Source organism: Salvia hispanica, chromosome 6 (assembly GCF_029641045.1).
Source record: "Salvia hispanica isolate PSC_SH4W2 chromosome 6, Shi_PSC_v1, whole genome shotgun sequence".
Classification (NCBI taxonomy): Eukaryota; Viridiplantae; Streptophyta; class Magnoliopsida; order Lamiales; family Lamiaceae; genus Salvia; species Salvia hispanica.
The window spans coordinates 47,530,466-47,556,575 of record NC_142697.1 but is presented as its reverse complement, the minus strand read 5'-3'; the positions used below and the strand labels follow the sequence as shown (position 1 = coordinate 47,556,575).

Below are 26,110 nucleotides of genomic sequence, written 5' to 3'. Positions count from 1 at the left end.
ATTTCTGTTCAAAATGAAGTTGTATACATTGTAAAATGAGTATGTATTTTTATTCAAAATGGGCTGTCTGAATCAGATAACTTCAAAGTTGGAACTTGCCAACTTCTCTAGCATTTCATCTTTCTTCGAAACTAAAACATGAACATGAAGGTCTAGTTGGTCTCCCTGTAAATCCTCCTGCACCTCTAATATTTGTTTCGCTGACAACACCACTGATTTATTGCAATGTTGCAATTCAATTGATCTAAGTGTAGGTATTTCTCCAATTTCCGAAGGGATCTCTTTCAACTCTTCCAACCCAAAAAGACAAAGCTCCTGAAGAAGTGGAAAGTGCGATCTCTCTAACATTGTCCAGTTTTCTAGATCACGACACGTGGACAATGTTAGTGACCTGAGATTGGAGAATTGACCTTCAATTGTTTCCCACTTGCTTGTTCTGAAGCAACCATAATATAATGAGAGCTTCTCAAGAAGTGGTAAGGAACCTATTGTTAGCAGTGTGTCTTCCAACTCAAAATCATATGGTACAAAGAGTATCAACTTCTTAAGGGAGCATGGGAAGCTCATCTTTTCCACAAAATTTTCAATATCGATGGAATAGATCTTCAACCACAAGGATTGCAGTTTACTAAGACATTGAAGATTATTGAGACGGTTCACTCTCTCAATTTGTTTCCCATCGTATTCCATATACAATTTCTTGATATTGGGAATTCTATTAACAGCATGTTCACTTAAATTGAAATTCTTCAGTCCTTTCAGTGCCTCTAAATTGTCCATGATAATAATATCCTCTTCGGCAATTGGGGGATCTGGAAGATGCAATTTCCTATACGTGAACTCGACATGCCTAAGTTTATGCATTTTCCAGATTTCTATTGGTGCAATAAAATCTTTCACACAAGCAATAATTAGTGTATGTAGATTCCAAAGCAGATTGATTGAAGGAATCATGCACACATCGTAAACACTAAAAGCAAGGTACCTTGAGTTCACTAAATGAAACACATTTTCTAGTGAATACACGCATCCCATCTCTCCATTTGTGCTATCATATGTATATAGTGTCCTTAGAAATCGAGAATTTGGCAATTCGAGAACTCCACTGTAATAACATACATAAGAACGAGCACGTGACATAGATTCCTTCATTATGAAATTGGCATTGTGGATTCCTGACTCTGAAGTGCTTCTCGGAATAACAATGCGATGTTGGCAATGATTTTCTAGGGAATACAGACAACCCATCTCTCCATTTGGACTATGTTCCTTGAAGACATAAAAAAACCTATGTTTCTGAGCTTCTTTCAATGATAAATCTCTTAGTAAATCATGAATCTTACATGATTTTATATTCCCAAGTATCCCTAACTTATGAACTAGAATGAGATTTCTGTCGACTAGTTCTTTCAAGTACTCATTGGCAATTGTTTTCAAGCTTTTGTTACCTATTGGCTTAAGAAATCCTTCACAAACCCATAGCTTGACGATTGTTGAAGTACTGATTGCACAATCCTCCTTAAACACTCCCATATACAGAAAACAAGGCTTGAGATAGGCAGGCAAGTGGTTATAGCTCAATTTCAATATTTTCAAACAATAATCATCATTCTCAGAATTCACTATTGAGCTTATGTTTTTTGATACATGCTGCCAATTTTCTAGTGTATGTTCGGATTTTCCCATCAGACCCCCTATCACAACAATCGACAAAGGAAGTCCATTACACTTTTCAACAATTTTCTTTCCAATACTCTCGAGTTGAGTAGGAAAACTTTGTTCTCCAAATACAATTTTAGAGAACAAAGTCCAACTACTAACCGCGTCCAGAAATTCCATCTTAAAGAATCTATTGGAATCGGTCAAGTGGGAAGCTAAGTTTGACATCCTAGTTGTTACGATTATTCGACTACAATTACCGCAATCAGGAAAGGAAAATATCAACTCATCCCACGCATCAATACTCCACATATCATCCATTATGATTAGGTACCTCCTATTCCATAAATACTTGTGTGATTCAACTACCAAATCTTTCTCATCCATACTGCTCGAGTATCCTCCTACTTGAGAGAGAACTTCCCTAAGAATTTCTACTATATTATAATCTTGAGAAATGGTAGCCCACACACAAATATCAAAATGGTATTTTATAAGCGGGTGTTCAAACGCACCTTTTGCAAGGGTGGTTTTGCCGATTCCACCCATCCCTACGATAGGGATGATTTGGCGATTCGTGTTTCCATCAGTAAGTGTATCCAAGAGCTCAAGCAACATATCGTCAAACCCTACCATGAGATGGTTCTTCTTCTCGGTGGGACTGGACCTTACACCTGCATCATCGGAAGCAAACTTTCTCTGTTTGTCTTCCTTTTCATTGTTTCTCAAACTGGCATCATCAAAAGCCACTCTATCTTTCTGTTCATTCTCCCTTGTTATTATCCCAGCCACCTCTTTCTTGATCATATCCATTTCTTCTATCACATTTTGCAGATCTTGATAAAAATGGATGCAGCTGATGTGTTCATCACCACCTTCATCAGTTGCTGCTGCTGCAGACTGCTGAATAGTGTCAATAATATAGGACTCGATCACATCTTCAGCCGCATGAGTTAAATCTGCAATGCAAATTAGGGGTGAGTTACATTTACAACCCTAATAATCATAGTAAGTCATTATATTTTGAAAATATCAAACCATCTAGGAACAAATAGGAATTATAAATTAAATAGATCACAAGTCGGATTTCGAGCAGATCAAAGCAGCTGGATCTTAATATTCATGACCTAAATTCAGATCAGATCCGATCCAGATCCATTGGATACTTTCTTTGGAGCACCCAGATCCTAAAATATGGATTTGGATTCCTCTTCCAGGTCCATCCATATTCTATCTTATCTTAATTATCAGGTGGATTTGACTTAAAAAGTAAATAACCTAAATTTTTTAAAATACAACAAAACGAACCGAATTTACTTCCGTAATCAAACTAAAATAACCTGACTAATCTAATGGTTTTTTAGGGTTTTTCCAAATTTTACCAAAAGAAATCCGATTTTATTCAAATTTGTTTTCATCGCAATCAATAATTTAATAAAATCCTTGTCAAATACCTATACCATTTATCATCAAGACCAACAAAAAAAAATTAATAGAACAAATAGTCAGCTTTTCTTGAATTTCAACAAATAATAGAGCTCGCTTAAACATTTTGAAAAAAAAATTACTCACCAATAATGCGAATCTCCAATGGATCTGCTTTGTCGCTGTATGCATAGGGTGATTCGTAACCATCAAGAAATTCCTGCAAGAAGGTAACTATTTCTGTGAGAGATTCAACTTGTTGCTTGTCGAGAGAAATCGGAGGGGAAGGATGAGTTTCAACGTCTTCTATGATATGCATAAGAGAAATCAGAGCTGAATAAGCCGCCATCTTAATTCTTTGAAAATTAATGCACAAACACAGTGTGAATAGAAATGATGAGACAAATGTATCTAATATGAACTGGTATTTTGATGATTTTTATGATATACTCAAAAATAAAGAAAAGAATGTGCAACGAATGCTACATGGAAGAGTATGAAATGAGACAAAACTATAAGGATGAAAAGAATGTGATAATTGAAAGACAAGTTTAATAGCATTATATATAGAGCATCATACTGTGATACTCCCTCCGTCCCGGCTAAGCTGACACATTGCTTAGCCGGCACGGGGTTTTAGGAGTTATTGGTTAAAGTGTTTAATTGAAGAGAGAGAAGGTGGGTGTAAGTATTAAAGTAGAGAGATAAAGAAAGATGGATATTTTAATAGGAGTGAGAAAAAGTGGTTGAGTGTATTAATTGGAGAGAGAAAGTTACCAAAAAAGAAAATGTGTCATCTTAGTTGGGACAAACTAAAAAGGAAAACGTGTCATCTTAAGCGGGACGGAGGGAGTATAATTTTATTTATTCTATTTGTTGTCAGAAATGCTTAAAAGATAATTAGTGTGACAGGCTGGAAATGAGGCCAGACTATATTTCTGGGAATATGATAGTTTTAGAAAATGGTAAGTCAACTTTCATTATGTTGACGTTTTGTTTTAACCTTGTTAAAGTATTGTGTTAAAGTTTAAAGTGAAAAGAGTAAAGTAAGATATAAAAAGATAGTAAAATATGAGAAAGAATAAAGTTTGTAAATTGACTCAACTCTCATAGAACAAAACTTGGGACAGAGGCCATATATGAATTTCATAAAAATTAGGCGTGACAGCTGGTTTATGTTGATAAAATATTGCTATGACTTGACCAATTATTGCTGAAATGTATAACTAATTAGAACGTTTGCCTCAGCTTCAGTAAAATATTTAATGTAAATATTCTATATTATCACAACAAAGCCACCAAAATCATTACTATTCCATACTAAAACTTGGTCCTCGTGACGTTATCACAAAATTATCGAAATCATCCACCCATTATAAATTACTGATCCAGTTGTGAAGGTTGAGGTCAAAAGTCTTAAATCCGGTGTGTTTAAAAAAATCTCTAATCCTATTTAAAATTTAGAAAAAACCTGGGCCTGAAAATTATCAGCCCACTCCCAATTCCACAAATCCAAATAGAGAATCATAAAATAAAAAATCCAATAATTTATTATAGTACATAATTTGGCCAAAACAAACTTCACTTTTACTCTCGCACTACCTCCGTTCCCCAAATATTCTTTCACTTTGACCCGACATGAATTTTAAGAAATGTAATAGAAAGTGAGTTGAAAAAGTTAGTAAATTGTGGGTCCTACTTTTATATATTAGTTTTATAATAAAATGTGAGTATGTATGAGTTGGTGGAATATGAGGTCCACTACCAAAAATGGTAAAAAAAAGAAATGGAACAAACTTTGGGGGATAGACGGAAATGTAAAAATGGGACAAATTTTCAAGGACGGAGGTAGTATTATTGATCGAATAAATATTACTACCTCCGTCCACCAAAATTTGTCCCACTTTGACTCGACACGGGTTTTAAGAAATGTAATGAAAAATGAGTTGAAAAAGTTAGTGGATTTTGGGTCCTACTTTTATATATTAGTTTTATAATAAAATGTGAGTAGGAATGAGTTAATGAAATATGAAGTCCACTACTAAAAATGATAAAAGTGAAATGGGACAAATTTTGGTGGACGGAGGTAGTAATTCTTAAATCCCAAAACACTCTAATATCATTTTCTCGCCATAGTTTACAAATTAATCTTGATCGGTCGAGTTAGTTTCCCGTCGCAACAAACTTATATGAGTTGACTAAGTGGCAGAGTGATTGGCTAAGTCAAAAGGCGTCGGGCTTTAAATCTTTTGTTGTGCAATCTTTAAATTTATGTTTAGTATTTAACAATAATATCACACAGCTATTTTAATTTAATTCCGAAAAAATATTTTACTAAGTCTAATGGAGTATTTTTTTTTAGTTTACTAATTTTTGCATTAAAATTCTGTTGTCCATTCTAAAATATAATGAAAAAGGTAATAATACAAGCACTATTAAATGTTTCTATCTCTGCAACTTGTCTGCGTCAAGTGAGAAGTAGGTGAAAATTGAATGTTATAATCCTGGAAAAAAAGTTCTTTTATCTCGATTTAAGTGACAAATGGTTTGAACAGAAAATAATGATTCAACTCAACTATAGATGTTATATGCATATATAATTAGACACACTACATAGTTATGTGGCAGATACAAACACTTGCAATTGTATTATCAGATAATTTATTTATCCAAGATTCATTACAATTAATAATTAGAGTTAATCGTCTATTTAATGGTATAGTAAATATTAATCTTTTGTATAAATAATTAAATTATGCTAACCAAATTTTGGACAATACTTAATTATTTGCCATTAGTGAGTCCTAATTAACTAAGGAAATAGTGCACGTATATGTGAAAAAAAAAGTTTCACTTAATGCAACAGGCTAACAATCTATTGAACAAATATGAAAACTCATCCTAAAAAACTAGTCTTTTATTCAAAAAAAATCTATTAGTCCTAAAAGACTAATTTATTAGGAGAAAAAATTCACAACTAGCTAGTATATAAACCTCACACTGTCTTACGCAAGTGATGTGTTATAAGTTTATTATGTTGTTTTACACACTTGATGTAGGATATATTTACCTGCATTGGAATCCATAACATAATTAATACAAATCATTATCAACTTAATGTACACTCTACCACTCAAAGTAAACGCTATGTAAATAAGTCAAACATGTGCACGTAAAGGTCGCTTAACAATAGGAATCAAGCGCAACGGGTGTTTCCTATTGACAGTCGCGCCAAACGCCTCCGTCATATCCAATTCATCATGCTTCATCCCATATGGCATTTTCCAATCGAAATGAAAAAGAAGCATAGCAAGTGGAATCTCCACATTTGCCTGACCGAACAACATGCCGGGACATATTCTCCTTCCCGCGCCAAAGGGCATGTATTCGAGATTGCTCGCATGGAAATCATGCAAGCTTTCCTCAAATCTCTCAGGTATAAACTTCTCAGCATCGTTCCTGTAGTGATCAGATCATTCGGGATTCACTAATTACCGAGACCTCTTTATTGCAATTGACCTAAGATGACTAATCTCAGAGTTACAAGCCAAGTTACAGAGCGTACAATCGAACTATACAATCTACAGATGCTGCAAGATACAGAACCCTAGTACTAATCAGAATCTCACTCCATGGCTATATCCTTAGTTCTTGACTTGCACACTAAGTAGAACGAATAGTATAGTAAGAACTCAGATCCTAAAGGATCTGAAACAAGAAAGTAATATGAAGAACACAAGTAAGAAACCGAGGGACAATGGCTCAGGTTGCACACGCAACTTCACAAGGGCCAGAGACCTCCACCGTCTGCACCGCGAGTCACAAGGGAGCACCGTGAGACTGAAAAACCCCCAAACCCTAGGGATTAACCGATTACTCCTTCACAGAAGCGATTCACCACAGAAATCACAAGGACTCGTCTCAATCACCAAGAACACTGCCAGAACATCACCAATTGTTCCTCACACATCGAGATCTTCTCAAATCTTCACCAAATGCAAAAAGATCATAACTCAACCGTTCGATCACCAACAGATCCACCACATCAACACAACGTTGAAAGGATCACACTCTTCCTCACACAACAAGAGAGGGAATGGTCGGAGAAGATGACCGAAGAAGAGAGAGAGAGATAAAGCAATCACTAGAGAGAGAGTCTAAGATTCAGAATGAATGAGGCGGAAGAGAGAGATGTGAGTTTAACCACTCACAACAAAAACACCTTAGATCCAACGACCTGCATTCAAGATCCGGGTGACTATGCCACGTGGCAGCCATCGGTTAATCCCAGGTAAGTTTTGGGCCACAACACATTGGGCCACAAATAATAGAATTTGGGCTCCGAATTAATTAAGCCCACAATTAATTCCTCCAGCCCAATTCACAATTGGTCCATATATCTCACGGTTCCAATACTCAGGGTCTCTTCCCACCAGAACCCATCCCTGCACTACTACTCTTGTTCAAGCTGGGATTTCATATCCATTTATTTCACATCTTTGGGCACTCATTCTTGGAACTAGGAGTGGCAACGGAGGGTGCAATCTTAGTGTCTCATTCTTGAAATGGACTCTCTCTTGTAATAGACTAGTTTTTTGAACTGAGTTCTCTGTATCATTGTCTTAGAACTCCCACTGCGTGTAATCATTCAAACAATTTATAAAACACAACATATTCATACGATAATTCCAAATCATATATTCAATAAGCATTGACAAATTACTATGAGACTAACATATCATATAATTCAAGAGAGACATTGCTATCAAAGAGTTCACAATAATAAATTCGGATTCATCAAATTGGGCTTTAGGCCCAAAAAATAAAATTCGCCACTCAAGTCAACGGTCCCCATCTCCAAAGTCATGCAATATTCTACAATGCATTAAACAATCCAAAAGCCCATCAATTTTCTGAGCCCAAGCAAGGCGGACCAAATTAATTTTTTTCGACCCAACATGAAAAAGCACCGTTTCTCTGCCCTTTTTTCACTTAACAGATCATGGACTTCTGTCGAATCTCCAAATGGATCTATCAACAACATTCCAAACAAATCCCTTAATTAGTTAGGATTTCACGGGTGGCCAGCTCACATAAATTGGAATAGAACGAATCATACAAAACCTCCAATATGAGAAAAGAATGTAGTATTATGACAATCTTCACTTAATTTAATTCCAATCCAAGATTCTCCTATTTTTTTTATTTATGCGTATGTGCCTTTTTTGTCTTTTGTCTTTCTCTTTGTCTCATTGTTTGTCTTTTGCTGTCCTCACATTTTGTCTTTATATCTTTTACTTTCCTCTTTGAATCCAGTTCAAAGATTTCTAGCATTTCTTGTAGTACACTATATTGTTACGGATTCAATTCCCACCTCGGTTGTGAGAACAACTGGTATGGAATATATAGACTAAATGAGCTCTCTCTCCTAACAGGCTAGTCTTTTGGGCTGAGTAATCCTATTTAGACTTAATTAGTTATCGCATGGTTAGCTCAGTTGGTCTCTAGAACATTAATGCGTCCTCTTTTCAAAAAGAGTTAAATATTTATTTGAATTGATGTTCAATCACTACCAAGAAACACACAATAACGGGTTAATATAACTACAAAAGATGTCCTTAATCTTTAAGCAGGTGAAGAAGTGAAAACTTGTGCAACTGTATTTTTAAAAGCAAGCTACAATCTTCATTAAATTAAAAATAGTACACTCAAACAAATATGGTAAAAAAAACTCAAGTAAAGAAGAAGAAGAAGAAGAAGAAGAAGAAGAAGAAGAAGAAGAAGAAGAAACATTGAGCCTTGTTTTTTTCAATCCACGGCCTCAATGTTGCCATCTTTGATCATATCTTTACCGCAGCCGTCGAAACAAATGAAGAAGTTGCAGAATGCACAGTAAAAACCAGTCTTTTCATGCATATCCTTACCACAAACGTCGCAGCAGTGTTTTGTAGTGAGAATTTGATAGGTGAGAAGGTGGCAGTGGGCTCTGGCGATCACATATTTTTGACCAAACTTGATGTTTCTATACTCGCCGGATGTATTTTTAAAGCAGCTCGGATGGAAGGATATATCACAACTGCGGCAATGATACATCCAACGCTTGGGATTCATTTCTTCCTCGCATTCATTGCAGTAGAATTCACCGGGATGGTTAAGAGTGGCATCGTGCGTCAGAAGCAGTGGGTGGTGCTTGTCCCATCTACGGCTGGTGGTTGAAGCTGGCAAAATCGTGCATCCAAAGTGCACGATGAAATCACAGCTGCCACATGCATACCTTTGTTCACTAGGGAACCATAATATACCATTACAGGCATCACATGTATCGCCATCTCGCCTCCAAGTATCTTCTGTGGAGAGAAGGTTGAGGGGGTGTGGAGGGTGAGCTCCGTGATATATGGTGTCCGGCATTGAAGCGCACTTTATATCTACTTTGAAGTCTTCACATTTTGTGCAACTATAAAACAGACCATTCGTATATTTACGGCAGACTCTGCAAAATGACGCATTCCATGGTTTAAGTTTATCACCGGATTGAAGGACAAGGCTGTGATCATTCTCGTTCTCATGTTTGTGGAGGAGAGGAAGAGAGGAGAGCTGACGTGGCATGTGGAAGCATGCCAAGTGGAGATAGTATTTGCACAATCTCATGCTACATCTCATGTAGTAGTAATCTTTACTACTACTACTACTAGTACTTAAACAAGAAGAAGTGGAAGATGAAAATGATGTTTGTTTAAGAAATATTGGAGTAATGCACCCATTGCATATTAACTCCGATTTTCTACAAGAGTTGTCTTCCTCGTCATCATCATCATCACTATTTTTTTCTTCTTGTTCTTGAAATGATGATGAGGAGGAGACAAATGTGAGTTTGTGATGGTGGAACTCATAATCAACATCATCTTGATGAGGAATGAGTGTATGTGCATCAACTCCTAGTCTCCTCAGAAAAGCTCCAATTAGGTCCTCTCCCACAGCCATATCATTTATTGGAAACTCCATAATCCCTTTCTCTCTACATTCAATGCAACAAAGCACACATTTCAACATAAATAAACCAACATTTTTTTGAGGTAACATAATTAGATTTACATGAGTATCGATTATACCTAGTGATGGCAAGTGTTTTGTTGAAGGTGCAGGCGAGATGGACAACATAGCTGCAAAGCTCGCAATGATATATCCAAAGTTTGGATATTAATCTTTTTCTGCACACTTCACAGCGGTAGTCATATCTGAGATATTGAGGAGGGACATGATAAGAGAGAGAGAGGGAGTGGTTGTGATCTTCCCTTTGGATATTCTGAGGCAAAGAAGCACATCTCTCATGGATCCAATACTCACATGCAGGTGTGGTGCATGTGTAGGAACTTCCTTTGGCGCCTGTGGTGCCACAAGCATCGCACTGGAATGAACAACTTCTCTTCAGAAACAAGAGTTGATGCTCAGGGTGACTCGGATGATGGATGATGCTGCTGCTCCTCTGCTGCTCCACATCTTCTTCAGCTGCATACATCATGTCGCTGCCCTGTGCGCATCTGACATGTGCCACGAACGTGCATTCTGCGCCCGTGCATCTGTACACGATGCGTTGGTAAACTCGTGACCTGCAGATAGAGCAGCGTATTTTCCAAGGGAAAGCGAATTTTTGAGTGAGTGTGTGTTGAGGGTGCATTGCGTGTCTGATCTTCCTCGGCGCCTCTGCACAGTCTTCATGTAGTTGGACACCATACCCACATTTCTGGCTACATCTATAACCTATGTCTCCTCTTCTAAATCCCCCACTACAACCATTACAATATAAATCAACAATCCTCACCAGAGAAAGTGGATGCTCGTGGCTCCAATGATGAAGCATCTTTCTCTCCTCTTCTATCTCATTCTCTGCTCACTCATTCTTATGTGTGTGTGTATTTTCTTTTTTACTTCTTGTGTTTGTATATCAAAACTTATATAGACTGTTTATTGGAGTACTATCTTTATTACGCATAACTTCTAATGTAACAACTCTTCTTTTTTCCTTTTTCTTTTTCTTTTTCTTTATCTTTATCTTTATCTTTTTCTTTTTCTTTCTCTTTCTCTTTTGTCTTTGCTTTTCCGATATTATTAGTATATTTTTCTAACGTCTAATTTAACTTTTGCTTTTTTCCTTTGCTTTTTCCGATATTATTAGTACATTTTGTTATTTTTGTATGTTCCATAGTAATAGAGTTATTTCCTTATTTTGATCAACACATTTCTCCGCACCTAATTTACTCTCTCTTACTTTATTCTCTCTTCATATCTTTACCTTTTTCATTTTCCACTTTATTCTCCCTTTATTTAACTCACCTAACACCATTTTCTTAATCTCCTTACCGAAAAGAAACGCCTCCATTACTATGGAACGAAGGTAGTACTAGCTAAGAAAATTACTTTAACTTCATTACTGTATTTCTAAGTTTCAGTGAGACATTTCTTTTTAATAGAAAAAGATAAAAAAAGAATTGTAAGATAGAAGAATGATGTGATAAGATAGAAGTATTTAGCAGCTTTCTTGAAATAGTATACAATTGCGATTGTAAGGATGTGGACTTTTCAATTAAAGATTGACCCTACATACAATTATGCATGAATCTTTTGCAGCTGAACAAAACAAGTCACAGTTCTCCACTCACAGTTTCCTTTTAGCTAAAGTACAAAATAAACATAAATCTGACAATCACAAATTTGAAATACCAAAACTCAAAAGCCACTTCGACGTCCTTTTTGAAATTGATTAAGCCCTTCAAGACAAGAAAATTATATTTTTTTGTAAAATACTTAACCGAGAAATCCATTAGAAATTAACCCCCAAACAACGTTTCACAGACGTATCTTGTAAGCTGTGCAAAGGTGAAATTGTCACTATTATTGAGAGATTCATAATTCTAAGGCCCATCAAGTGTCTAGGCCCAAATAAAGCGGACCAAATTAATTTGGTTTCGGTATATTAAAATGAAGCCGCAGCCTTTTCCGGCCCAATAAACAAGAAAAAACATCGAATTCTCTGGTTTTTTTTCACTTAACGTATCATGGACATCGAATATATGGTTCGACATAAATGCATAATTTCATGTCATTTTATGAACCTAAATGTAGAAGTCGTTACCCTTTCACTAAAGCTATATGAATGAAAAAAAAAGAATATGCATATTAAAAATATTCTACAGTCTTGGTTAATATTTTGACCTATTAAACAAAAGATTTAGAATTACAATACGCTCACCTAAGTTTTTTTTTTGGATACTGTAATAAACAACAACCAAACTCTTGTGTGAATGACTCATTTCAAGCAATAAATCATTCTTTCTTTATTTGAGTTGTAAATAAAGTTACTTTTTGCATTGTGCCTAAAACTTAATTTGGTTTACCCAAACGCTTATAACTCTGTGATGACTATTTATGCTTCTTAAAAACAAAGAAATTCCAAAATTGTAAATGAGATATGAAATTGAATTGACTTGTAGTCACAGAAACGGAAGAGAGAGAAGACTTCTAATAATTGTTTATTGCAATAATACAATTTAATTGATTTGAGTTTAGATATTTCTCCAATTTCTGAAAGGGATCTCCTTCAAATCATCTAAAAACCAAAGACAGCTCCTCAAGAGTTAACTCTCGAGTCGTTAAAGAACAATAGAAACTCAATATGTAGTCGTTAATCGGTATTGCGAGTAAGACCATTGTTGCTAGACATATACATATCCAAGAGGAACATTTAGATATTAAAATTTCAAAAGCAACAAAGCCCTCCGTTAATGTTGGCCTTAAAAAAACTAGTAATAGATTTTTATGACTTAAACAACAAGATGCACATTTTTTTCTTTTCCGATACAAAAACTATTTATGTTACCTTTAGACTTTAGTATTGATCTCAGGGTTGGTATTTCTCCAATTTCTGAAGGAAACTCTTGTGCAAATGACTCATTTCAAGCAATAAACCATTTTATTTCTTTGTTTTGTGCCTAAAACTTTATTCTGTGATGACTATTTATGCTTCTTAAAAACACAGAAATTCCATATTTGTAAATGAGATATGATATTGAATTGACTTGTAGTCACAGAAACGGAAGAGAGAGAAGACTTCTAATACTCCCTCCGTCCCACTTAAAATGCAACATTTGGAAATCGGCACGGGATTTTATGTAGTGTTGTTTTGTGAGTGGATGAAGAGAGAGTAAAGTAAGAGAGATGAAAAGGTAGAGATAGAGTTGTTTCCATTTTAGGAAACGTTTCATTTTTAATGGGACAATTAAAAAAGGAAAACGTTGCATTTTTAATGGGACAGAGGGAGTATCTGTTTATTGCAATAATACAATTTAATTGATTTGAGTTTAGATCTTTCTCCAATTTATGAAGGAATCTCCTTCAAATCATCAAAAACCAAAGACAGCTCCTCGAGGTTTAACTCTCGAGTCGTAAAGGAACAATAGAAACTCAATATGTAAGTGTCAAGCAATTCCAAATTTGCAAGATTATAAATGAAAATTGACCATTTACAAAGAAAGAGAAGACTTCACTAATATTATGGAGGGAAGCATACAAGGTAAAGAAGAGCGATCAAATCACTTCAACTCTTGATATACACAAAAACTTCAAAATTGGAACTTGCCAGCCTCTGCAACGCCTCATCTTTCTCCTCGACGAAAGCAAGGACATGAAGGTCTAGTTGGTCTCCTTGTAAATCCTCTTGCTCCTTCAATATCTCTTTAGCTGACAACACCAACAATTCATTGCAACGATCCACTTCAATTGATCTCAGTGTTGCTATTTCTCCAATTTCTGAAGGAATCTCCTTCAATTTTTTCATTTCAAAAAGAAGAAGCTTCTGAAGAAATGGAAAATGGGAGCCCTCTGACACTGTCCAGTTTCTAGATCTTGACAAGAGAACAAGCTTAGTGACCTGAGGCTGGGGAATTGGCCTTCAACTGTTGCCCACTCGCCTTTTTTGAAGCGACCGGAAATTAATGTGAGCTTGTGAAGAAGTGGTAAGGCCCCTATCATTGGCAGTATGTCTTCCCACTCAAAACCGATTGGGAAACGGAGTATCAACCTCTTAAGGGAGTCTGGGAAGCTCATCTTCTGAACATACCTTCTGTTTTTGGTGGAGTCTACGAACAACCACAAGGATTCAAGTTTAGTAAGACACTGAAGACAGCTGAGATAGTTCACTCCCTCAATTACTTCCTTATCATAAGTTATGGCTAAGTTCTTGATATTGGGAATTCTTTGAACAACATCCTCACTCAAATTGAGATTCTTCACTCCTCCAAGCACCTCTAGATGCTTCATGACAATAATATCATCGTCTGTGCTCGGGGGAGCTCGGAGATACATCTTCCAATTAGTTAAATCGACATGCCTAAGTTTAAGCATTTTCCAGATATCAATTCGTCCAATAGAATCACCCTCCCAAAAAATGATTAGTGTATGTAGATTCCAGAGCAATTTGATTGAAGTTTGCACATGAAAAGGAACGTTTCGAAAAGCAAGGTATCGTGAGTTCACAGGTTTTGGGGTATTTCTCGTTGTATAAAGTCCATATGCATGTAGTGTCCTCATAAATCTAGATTTTGGCAATTCTAGAACACTAATATTGTGACACCATAGTAAACAAGAACGAACATGTGACATGGATTCAAAGACATTGAGGATTTTTTCCTTAGAAGTACTTCTTGGAATAACAATCCGGTGTTGCCTAATTACGCCTACAGGACTTTCTTCTCTGAAACAATAAAAAAACCTCTGTTTTTGAGCTTCTTTCATTGATAAATCTCTTAGTAAATCATGAATTTTGCAGGATTTTACATTCCCAAATAGCCCCAATTCATGAACTAAAATGAGATTCCTATCAACTAGCTCCTGCAAGTACTCTTTTGCAATTGTTGTCGAGCTTTTGTTGTCTAATGGTTTAAGAAACCCTTCAGACTCCCATAGCTCGACAATTTCTGAAGCACTAAGCACCCAGTCTTCCTCAAACACTCCCATGTAAAGAAAACAAGGCTTTAGATAGGTAGGCAAATGATTATAACTTAGTTTTAATATTCTCAGGCAATAATCATCATTCCCCGAATTCACTATTGAGCTTAAGTTTTCCTTTATGTGCTCCCAATATTCTACTGTAGGTTCGGATTTAGCCATTAAACCCCCTATCACAGCAATCGCCAAAGGAAGTCCATTACACTTTTCCACAATTTTCTTTCCAATGCTCTCGAGTTGAGTAGGAAAACTTTGTTCCCCAAATACAGTTTTGGAGAACAAAGTCCAACTACTAGCCTCATCTAGAAATCCCATCTTGAAGACGTTATAGGAATCAGTCAAGTGGGCAGCCAAGTTCGACATCCTAGTTGTGACTAGTATTCGACTACTATTACAACAATCAGGAAAGGAAAATTTCAACTTATCCCACACATCTATACTCCACATACCATCCAATATAATGAGATATCTTCTACCCCATAAATACTTGTATAATTTTACTACCAATTCTTTCTCATCCATACTGCTCGAGGACCCTCCTGCTCGAGAGAGAACTTCCCTAAGAGTTTCTACTATATTATAATCTTGGGAAATGGTAGTCCACACACAAATACCAAAACGCTCTTTAATAAGCTTGTGTTCGAACGCACCTTTTGCGAGAGTAGTTTTGCCGATTCCACCCATCCCCACGATAGGGATGATTTGGCGATTGGTGTTTCCATCAGTAAGCCTATCCAAGAGTTGAAGAAGCACATCATCAAACCCTACCATGATAAGGTTCTTCTCAGTGGAACTACTGGATCGTAAATCCGCCACGTTCCTCTGGTGCACTACCTTTTCCCTTGTTATTCCAGTCACCTCCTTTTTGATCATATCCACTTCTTCAATCACATTTTGTAGATAATGATAGAAGTGGATGCAACTGATTTGTTCACCATCACCATCATCATCACCATCACCATCACCACCATCATCATCATCATCATCACCACTAGCATCACCATCATCATTATCATCACCACCACCAACACCACCGCCATCATCATCACCACCACCATCGTCAGTTGCTGCCGCAGAAAGGTGAATAGTGTCAATGATATATGACTCGATCACATCTTCGGCCGCTTGAGCTGCATCTACGATGCGCATCTCCAGCGGATCTGCCTCATCGCTGTATGCAAAAGGGGAGTCATAGCTTTCGAGAAATTTCTGCAAAAAGACAAGTGTTTTAGTGAGAGATTCAACTTGCTGTTTATCAAGAGAAATTGGAGGGGATGGATGAGTTTCAATATCATCTATGACTTTCATAAGAGAAACCACAGCTGCATAAGCCGCCATCAAAGATCAGAAAATTAGTTCAAATTGAGGAGATGAAAGAAGAAGAGAAATGTGATATTGTGGTAGAGAAATGGAATATGTGCTGCTTTTTGAAATCAAATGCGAAAATGAATTGAAGTTGTTGGACTATGAATTATCATACCTACCAAGTACTTGTCCATTCATGTTTAAAGCTGCCATTCTTTTTCTTACCGCTGTCACGTGGCTGCAATTGTTTTGTCACACCGTAAATAATACTCGGACCGTTCTATAGCAGTGGAGACGTTTCTTTTCGGCATAGAGAAAATAAAATAAGAAAGACTAAAGTAAGTGAAAAAAATATGTTGACTTTTATTATAAATAAAAATGATTCCAATACTATGAAACAGATGGAGCAGTACTCATTAAATATGAAACGTTTATTTTTTAGCATGAGATTTTATTTATTGCTATTTTATAAGTTAATAAAAAGAGAATACAGTAAGAAAGATGTAAAAGGTAGAAATAATAGTGTTTTCATTTTGAAAACGTTTCATTTTTAATAAGACTACAAAAAAGAAAAGCATTTCATTTTTAATAGGACAAAGAGAGTAATTTATACATACGGAGTACTACTAATTTATTGAGTATGGAGTATATCTTAATGAATTTAATTGTTTGTAGAGAATGAACTCAATTTGTTAGAAATAAATATCAATAAAAAATAAAAGTACACTCATTTTTATACATGAAAAGAGAATATTATATTTAATTTTGTTAAAATTATTTTATTACTCCATGAGTAAATTAATTAAAAAAACATTATAAATTTAAAATGTTGCTAACATAGAAAATCAAATTTAAAAATAATAAAAGTACGAATAAATAAATTAAATACTAAAGAATAAACTGAATTTAGAATAAAATTTTAAAATAATGATAGTACGAGCAAATAAACAAATTAAATGAAGTATTAATAGAAGATGGAAGATAAAACGAATTAGGTAAAAGTACAATAAATGAAAGGTAAAAAAAAAAGAACGTGTAGGTCATAGGTAAAAGTACAATAAATGAAAGGTAAAAAAAAAGAACGTGTAGGTCATAGGTAAAAGTACAATAAATGAAAGGTAAAAAAAAGAACGTGTAGGTCATCAGTAATAAATATCAATACAAATAAATATTGGAAAATAAACTCAAAATATGAGCAGTATGAATGCGTATGAGATGATGAAGTAGTTCTACTACGATCATAAATGAAGGCAAAGGACAAGTATTATTATTGCAAAAGGTTGAAATCCCTAACCCAAAGGATTCGATCGTATTATGAGGGGTGTTCATATCCATAAGAGTGCGCAGTAATCCGCTAAGGGAGAGGATCGTAATCCACCGTCCTTCCAGAAAATCATTTCCCAAGTCTTCACACTTGTGCCGAAAAATATTGCAATTGCACTGCAATGGTAAGAATCAATCCTTAATTATATATTCTTATAAATCTCACAGTGCAGAATCAACTTCTCCCTCCGTTCTATAATAATAGAGTTATTTTGCTATTTTGGTACGTTCTATAATAATAAAGTCATTTCCTTTTTTAAGTAAAAGTCAATACATTTTTCCACACCTACTTTACTCTCTTTTACTTTATCCTCTCTTCATCTCACTACCTTTTTCATTTTCCACTGTAATCTCCTTTTGCTTAACTCGCCTAATATAATTTTTCTTAATCTCCGTGTCGAAAAGAATATCTCCATTATTATGGAACGAAGTGAAGTGAGTACTTGTCTACGTGGGCTTGCCCCATGTGAGCAAAATGACAAAGTATTATTGTTTACACAGCTTTCTTCCCTTGTTTGATAGCATTCACGTGGCTTACCCTAGTATTGTCAAATCAACAATAATAATTTACCTATCTTCATTTTCATTTTAATATAAATTAGTAATAATTATATATAGTATTCCCTCTGTTCTCCATATTTTGTCCTCTTTTGACTGGGCACGAGTTTTAAGAAAATGTGTTTGACTTTGTATTAAATAGAGATGTGGTGGAGTATGGGTCCCACATTGAAATTTGAGGGGAAAATGAAGGGTATTTTGATAGTCTATTTTTGGTAAATTCTAAAGGGGACAAATTTTATGGGACGGACGAAAAAGGAAATAGAGGATAAATTTTCAGGGACGGAAGGAGTACCTCCTTTTCGTGAAATAATATTCACTTTATTTCATCTATCATCACACGAACCAAAGAGTGAATAGTTTATGGATTTTGTTTTTTTTTTAAAACTTAAACATTCAAACCATATCTACTAGTACTCCATAAACCATGGCATATTCATACAACAATTCCAAATCAAATGGAGTACTATCTCTGTCCTATTCTATACTATGTACATTTTTCTTGTTCAACCCGTCCTAAACTTGCTGCACTATATTTATTTTGAGTAAAAAAATTAAAATACTATAATTATTCCCTCCGTCTCCGATAAAGAGCCATACTTTTCCATTTCGGTCCGTCCTAAATTAAGAGTCACAATTCATTTTTAGCATAAATAGTAAGTAGGTCTCACATTCCACTAGCTCAATTCACTCACATTTTCTTATAAAACCAATATAAAAAATGGGTCTCACATTGGGGAACTTTTTCAACCAACTTTTCTTTACATTTCTTAAAACTCGTATCCGGTCAAAGTGTGACTCTTAATCGGGGAAGGAGGGAGTAAGATATTAGAGTTAAATAAGTGTTTATTTATTATATTTAATATACCAATTTAATATTACACTAATTACTCAATCCTTAATTTATGATCCAAAAAGAAAAATGCGAGTACGATGAAACAAATAGAGTATTTCAAGAGAAAACATTTTGGATCATATTCCAAATTAAATCATCTCTTATCATTCAAGAGAGACATTGCCATAAAAGAAGTCCATTTTGTTAAAGCATCGTAAATTCGAAGTCATAAAATTGGGCTTTAGGCCCAAAGAATAAAAATTGGTCACCAAATCAACAGTCCATAAATCCAAGGTCATGTAAAATTCAAGAATGTAGAGCCATTTTACAATCCTAAGGACCATCAATTTTCTAGGCCCAAATAAGTCGACCCAAATTAATATTTTTCGGCCCATTAAAACATTGAATATATGATTTGAAATAAATGGAGAATTCATGTCTATCGTTCTGTCAAACATGTAAATGTGCATGTTGATCAATTCGAATATAAACAATTTGTCCTACATGATTTTGATAAAAACCTATTTATTTATGATGGTGCATACATGGATTTGTCACATTGCATAAGGAGTAATAAGTTTATTAAGTACATGCACAACATTAGTGGAAAGTGGTAGCTCTCTAACATTGTCCAATTTTGATATAAATTAAACCTATTTATTTTATGATGGTGCATCAATTAGGACTCAATCGCATCTCCAGTGGCATGAGCTACATCCACAATGCTATTTGAAACAGGAGTATCAAATAAACATTAAAGCTACTTGCTATTGTACTTGTGAATAACATTCACGTACTATTTGAAATAGGAGTATCAAATACTACTCCCCCGTTCCCTTAAATTTGATCACATTTTGACCAGGTACGAGTTTTAAGAAATATAATGAAAAGTGAGTTGAAAAAAATAATATGAAGTGGGTCCTACTTTTATGAATTAGTTTTGTAATAAAAATGTGAGTTGTAATGAGTTAGTGGAATATAAGGTTCACTAAAAAAATGGTAAAAAGTAAAATGTGATAAATTTTGTTGGAAAAAATGAAAAAATTATTTAGAGATACTATTCTGAGGCCCATTAAGTATCTAGGCCCAAATAAAGCGGACTGAATTAATTTGGTTTCGGTATATTAAAATGAAGCAGCAGCCTTTTCCAGCCCAATCAACAAGAAAAAACATTTAATTCTCTGTTTTTTTTCACTTAACATATCATGGACATCGAATCAAATATATGATTTGAAATAAATGCAGAATTTCATGTCATTTTATGAACCTAAATTTAGAAGTTGTTACCCTTTCACTAAAGCCATATGAATGAAAAAAAAAAAAAATAGAATATGCATATTAAAAATATTCAACTAAAAGTCTTGGTTAACATTTTAACCTATTAAACAAAAGATTTAGAATTACAATACGCTCACTTAAGTTTTTTTTTGGGTCTGTAAAAAACAACAACCAAACTCATGTGTGAATTACTCATTTCAAGCAATAAACCATTTTCTTTCTTTGTTTGAATTGTAACTGATGCTACTTTTTTTTTGCATTGTGCCTAAAATTCAATTGATATGAGTGTAGATCTTTCTCCAATTTCTAAAGGGATCCCCTTCAAATCATCTAAAAACCAAAGACAAGCTCCTCAAGAGTTAACTCTCGAGTCGTTAAAGAACAATAGAAACTCAATATGTAGTGTCAAGCAATTCCAAATTTGCAAGATTATAAATGAAAATTGACCAGATTAAGTTTACAAAGAAAGAGAAGACTTCACTAATATTATGGAGGGAAGCATACAAGGTAAAGAAGAGCGATCAAATCACTTCAACTCGAGTGAAGCACAGAAACTTTAAAATTGGAACTTGCCAGCCTCAGCAACGCTTCATCTTTCTCCTCGACGTAAGCACGGACATGAAGGTCAAGTTGGTCTCCTTGTGAATCCTCTTGCTCCTTCAATATCTCTTTAGCTGACAACACCAATAATCCATGGCAATGTTCCAATTCAATTGATCTGAGTGTTGGTATTTCTCCAATTTCTGAAGGAAACTCCTTCAATTTTTTCATATAAGAAAGACGAAGCTTCTGAAGAGATGGAAAATGGGAGCTCTCTGACACTGTCCACTTTTCTAGATCTTCACAACTGAACAAGCTTAGTGACCTGAGACTGGGGAATTGGCCTTCAACTGTTTCCCACTCGCCTTTTTTGAAGCGACCGGACATTAATGTGAGCTCGTGAAGAAGTGGTAAGGTCCCTATCATTGGCAGTATGTCTTCCCACTCAAAACCGATTGGGAAAGAGAGATGTAACTCCTTAAGGGAGACTGGGAAGCTCATCTTCTGAACATACCTTCCGTTATTGGTGGAGTTAACGTACAAACTCAAGGATTCAAGTTTAGTAAGACACTGAAGACAGCTGAGATAATTCACTCCCTCAATTACTTCCATATCACAAGCTATAGATAATCTCTTGATATTGGGAATTCTTTGAACAACATCCTCACTCAAATTGAGATTCTTCACTCCTCTGAGCACCTCTAGATGCTTCATGACAATAATATCATCGTCAGCGCTCGGGGGAGCTCGGAGATGCATCTCCCAATTAATGAACTCGACATGCCTAAGTTTAAGCATTTTCCAGATATCAATTCGTCCCATAGAATCACCCCCACAAAAAATGATTAGTGTACGTAGATTCCAGAGCAATTTGTTTGAAGTTTGCACATGAAAAGGAACGTTTCGAAAAGCAAGGTATCGTGAGTTCACAGGTGTTGGGGTATTTCTCTTTATATAAAGTCCATATGCATGTAGTGTCCTCAGAAATCTAGATTTTGGCAATTCTAGAACACTAATAAACTCACACCATAGTAAACAAGAACGAACATGTGACATGGATTCAAAGGCATTGAGGATTTTTTCCTTAGAAGTACTTCTTGGAATAACAATCCGGTGTTGCCTAATTACTCCTTGAGGATTATCTTCTCTTAAAACATAAAAAAACCTCTGTTTTTGAGCTTCTTTCATTGATAAATCTCTTAGTAAATCATGAATTTTGCAGTATTTTACATTCCCAAGTAACCCCAACTCATGAACTAAAATGAGATTCCTATCAACTAGCTCTTGCAAGTACTCCTTGGCAATTGTTTTCAAGCTTTTGTTGTCTAATGGTTTAAGAAACCCTTCAGAATCCCATAGCTTGACAATTGCTGAAGCACTAAGCACACGGTCTTCCTCAAACACTCCCATGTATAGAAAACAAGGCTTTAGATAGGTAGGCAAATGATTATAACTTAGTTTTAATATTCTCAAGCAATGATCATCATTCTCCGAATTCACTATTGAGCTTAAGTTCTCCTTTATTTGCTCCCAATATTCTACTGTAGGTTCGGATTTAGCCATTAAACCCCCTATCACAACAATCGCCAAAGGAAGTCCCTTACACTTTTCCACAATTTTCTTTCCAATGCTCTCGAGTTGAGAAGGAAAACCTTGTTCCCCAAACACAGTTTTGGAGAACAAAGTCCAACTACTAGCCTCGTCTAGAAATCCCATCTTAAAATCTCCATAGGAATCAGTTAAGTAGGCAGCCAAGTTGGACATCCTAGTTGTTACCACTATTCGACTACCCTAACTGCAACAAGGAAACGAAAATTTCAACCTATTCCACACATCTATGCTCCACATAACATCCAATATAACGAGATACCTCCGACCCCATAAGCATTTGTGTAATTCTACCTCCAGTACTTTCTCATCCATACTACTCGAGGACCCTGATACGATTCAACCCCAGCGACGTGAGGCGGAGCAGCAGAGGAAGGATCGCGAGCCGCCGGTGGTGCCACCGTCGATCGCGATGTCGAAGCCCAAGCGAGCCGTGCGACCGCCCAACAAGTTTGGAGACTTCACGTCCTAATTAGATTAGGAATCTTTTTACTTTTAAGTATTTTTCCTTTTGAGTAATTATTTCTTTTTACCTTTTGAGTCGAGCATATCTATAAGTTCCGTTTCGGGTTTTCTTTGTTGGTTCTTTCCCGAGATGTATTAGGATTAGGTGTCGAACCAACCCTAGGGTCCTTAGTCTATAAATAGGGAGTGTGTTAATTGATCATTCATTCATAATTTTAATAAACACATGTTTTGTGCCCTAAACCTTGTGAGACAAGTCAATTCTCAAATTCTCGGTACAACGCTGCCCGACGGGGAATACCCCGCGCACAGCATCTGTTCCTCGCCGCCGACCCATCCAAGGGCGCCGGCAATCGTTTCGGTCACGCACACTGCTGACCGATTCCGTTAGGGGGAAGAAAACCCTTAACAACTGGTGCTTTCCGTTAGGGGGAAGAACGACGAATGTTATGGCATGATCGAGAGCCAAAGGAGCACGTACTGATTCGTTGGTCCGATGGTACTGAGTCGCCAACCTGGGAACCGCTGGAAATGGTGCAACGTCGGTTTCCAAATGTGCTCCTTGAGGACAAGGAGGTCGCTATGGGGGAGGGAGTTGATACGATTCAACCCCAGCGACGTGAGGCGGAGCAGCAGAGGAAGGATCGCGAGCCGCCGGTGGTGCCATCGTCGATCGCGATGTCGAAGCCCAAGCGAGCCGTGCGACCGCCCAACAAGTTTGGAGACTTCACGTCCTAATTAGATTAGGAATCTTTTTACTTTTAAGTATTTTTCCTTTTGAGTAATTATTTCTTTTTACCTTTTGAGTCGAGCATATCTATAAGCTCCGTTTCGGGTTTTCTTTGTTGGTTCTTTCCCGAGATGTATTAGGATTAGGTGTCGAACCAACCCTAGGGTCCTTAGTCTATAAATAGGGAGTGTGTTAATTGATCATTCATTCATAATTTTAATAAACACACGTTTTGTGCCCTAAACCTTGTGAGACAAGTCAATTCTCAAATTCTCGGTACAACGCTGCCCGACGGGGAATACCCCGCGCACAGCATCTGTTCCTCGCCGCCGACCCATCCAAGGGCGCCGGCAATCGTTTCGGTCACGCACACTGCTGACCGATTCCGTTAGGGGGAAGAAAACCCTTAACAGACCCTCCTGCTCGAGTGAGAACTTGCCTAAGAGTTTCTACTATATTATAATCTTGAGAAATGGTGGCCCACACACATATATCAAAATGATCCTTGATAAACTTGTGTTCAAACGCACCTTTTGCAAGAGTAGTTTTGCCGATGCCACCCATCCCTACGATAGGGATGATTTGGAGATTGGTGTTTCCATCGGTAAGCTTATGCAGGAGTTGATGAAGCACATCATCAAACCCTAGCATGTTAGAGCTCTTCTCAGTGGAACTGCTGGATCTTAAATTCGCCACGTTCCTCTGGTGCACCGTCTTTTCCCTTGTTATTCCAGTCACCTCTTTTTTGATCATATCCACTTCTTCAATCACATTTTGCAGATCCTGATAGAAGTGGATGCAACTGATTTGTTCACCCTCACCACCACCATCACCATCACCATCACCACCACCACCACCACCACCACCATCATCATCACTAGCACCATCCTCAGTTGCTGCCGCAGAAAGGTGAATAGTGTCGATTATATAGGACTCGATCACATCTTCGGCTTCGTGAGCTGCATCAACAATGCGCATCTCCAACGGATCTGCTTCGTCGCTGTATGCATAAGGAGAGTTATAGCTTTCGAGAAATTCCTGCAAAAAGACAAGTTTTTCAGTGTGAGATTCAACTTGTTGTTTATCGAGAAAAATTGGAGGGGATGGATGAGTTTCAATATCATCTATGACTCTCATAAGAGAAATCAGAGCTGCATAAGCCGCCATGAATGCTAAAAGACTGATTAGATGAATAGTATGAATGAAAATGGGATAAATTTGAAGAGAAGATAGAGAATATATGATTGTTGTGATAAGGGTGAGAATATTTTCTTAAATAAAATTTGTCATGTATTGTCTTAGTGGGGTACAATGATATCTTTGCAAGATAATTTATAATCTAAAATAATTGTTTGTCACTTTAATCTACTCATGTTTTGTCTTAGCTTTGATATAATATATTGCCACTAGCATATGCAGCCTTTCTCTTTGTGTCCTAATTTTGTTTTTTCTTTTCCTTTTCTCGTTATCTCGTCCCTTTTTTATTCTCTGAATTGTTTTTATTTTGCATACATTTTTCTTTGTAAAAAATTTATTAATTGTATATTTCCTTCATCCCATTCCCATTGTAATTGAGTTTAGTCGTCTCAATATAGCAAACAACAACATTATTATTTATCATACTTTATTCATTTTTTACTTCATTTTCATTCCATTTATCTGGTTAAACATTACTTTTTTACATAGTTTTTCCGAATGAAATGCATCAATTACGATTTGGTTGATGAAATATTACTTTAAAAAAATATATAAATAAAACGTGTATTTATGTAGATATGGTTATATAGTAGGATTATTAGTAGTAAAACAAATGAAAAGGATTAAAGTAGCAGAAATTTGGACTGGATTAAAATTAAGATGTGACATATTGAAAGAAGTAATATGTACCTATCCTGAAATCAATTTAATGAAAATAACAAATACTACTATCGTAATCGAGTGTTCAATTCTAGAATGGCCCTACATAATTTGGGAAAAGTGAGGATTTGAGAGAAACAAAAACTTTTTAATCAAAGTGGGATCGGAGAATATAATATAGTAGGAGCATTGTCTAATTAAAAGCCTGAGTAATAATTAACGCTTTAGTTCTCCACTCACAATTTTTTTTAACAAAAACAAACATTAACAAATATAAAGCTCATTACTTTTGTGCTTGTGCCTAACAACCCACCTACCCACCCACATACATTATCTCACACGCCACAATTTACACATAAGCCCAATTAAAAAGGTTATGTATTGGCGTATTGAGTCCAATTTCATGTACTAGAAGAGAAATTCAATCTCCTATTTATCAATTCATGAACTAGAAGAAAAATTCAATGAAAAGATAGGCGCTTCTTTGTTGCGTAAACGATGAGAAAATACTTGCTTATTATTTTTTC

The 26,110-nt window shown here is 35.9% G+C and overlaps 3 protein-coding genes and 1 pseudogene across 3 annotated transcripts; all 4 read right to left on the bottom strand.

The window, feature by feature from the left end:
- Window positions 1-3,579, bottom strand: LOC148924080 (putative late blight resistance protein homolog R1C-3). Its single transcript, XM_089060656.1, has 2 exons — window positions 3,232-3,579; window positions 1-2,618 (listed from the first exon to the last, which is right to left on the bottom strand). Exons 1-2 carry the CDS (start codon window positions 3,431-3,433, stop codon window positions 73-75), a joined length of 2,748 nt encoding a protein of 915 aa, XP_088916782.1. The 5' UTR covers window positions 3,434-3,579; the 3' UTR covers window positions 1-72.
- A 5,167-nt stretch (window positions 3,580-8,746) lies between these two features.
- On the bottom strand, window positions 8,747-11,015 carry LOC148924079 (uncharacterized). Its single transcript, XM_089062013.1, has 2 exons — window positions 10,194-11,015; window positions 8,747-10,099 (listed from the first exon to the last, which is right to left on the bottom strand). Exons 1-2 carry the CDS (start codon window positions 10,940-10,942, stop codon window positions 8,893-8,895), a joined length of 1,956 nt encoding a protein of 651 aa, XP_088918139.1. The 5' UTR covers window positions 10,943-11,015; the 3' UTR covers window positions 8,747-8,892.
- A 2,585-nt stretch (window positions 11,016-13,600) lies between these two features.
- Window positions 13,601-16,523, bottom strand: LOC148924078 (putative late blight resistance protein homolog R1A-3; annotated as a pseudogene).
- A 4,316-nt stretch (window positions 16,524-20,839) lies between these two features.
- LOC148924077 (uncharacterized) lies at window positions 20,840-24,992 on the bottom strand. The gene is made up of 2 exons (XM_089062014.1): window positions 24,257-24,992; window positions 20,840-21,707 (listed from the first exon to the last, which is right to left on the bottom strand). Exons 1-2 carry the CDS (start codon window positions 24,891-24,893, stop codon window positions 21,634-21,636), a joined length of 711 nt encoding a protein of 236 aa, XP_088918140.1. The 5' UTR covers window positions 24,894-24,992; the 3' UTR covers window positions 20,840-21,633.
- Window positions 24,993-26,110: the final 1,118 nt, after the last annotated feature.

What these genes read in the sequence shown, in the direction of transcription:
- LOC148924080 (XM_089060656.1), bottom strand. Translation starts at nt 3,433, where the DNA reads ATGGCGGCTTATTCAGCTCTGATTTCTCTTATGCATATCATAGAAGAC. An exon ending in ATTGGAGATTCGCATTATTG is followed by an intron (nt 2,619 to 3,231) that starts GTGAGTAATTTT and finishes TTTGCATTGCAG; the next exon opens with ATTTAACTCATGCGGCTGAA.
- LOC148924079 (XM_089062013.1), bottom strand. Translation starts at nt 10,942, where the DNA reads ATGCTTCATCATTGGAGCCACGAGCATCCACTTTCTCTGGTGAGGATT. An exon ending in AAAACACTTGCCATCACTAG is followed by an intron (nt 10,100 to 10,193) that starts GTATAATCGATA and finishes CATTGAATGTAG; the next exon opens with AGAGAAAGGGATTATGGAGT.
- LOC148924077 (XM_089062014.1), bottom strand. Translation starts at nt 24,893, where the DNA reads ATGGCGGCTTATGCAGCTCTGATTTCTCTTATGAGAGTCATAGATGAT. An exon ending in CAAAACTACTCTTGCAAAAG is followed by an intron (nt 21,708 to 24,256) that starts GTGCGTTTGAAC and finishes GCTTAAACTTAG; the next exon opens with GCATGTCGAGTTCATTAATT.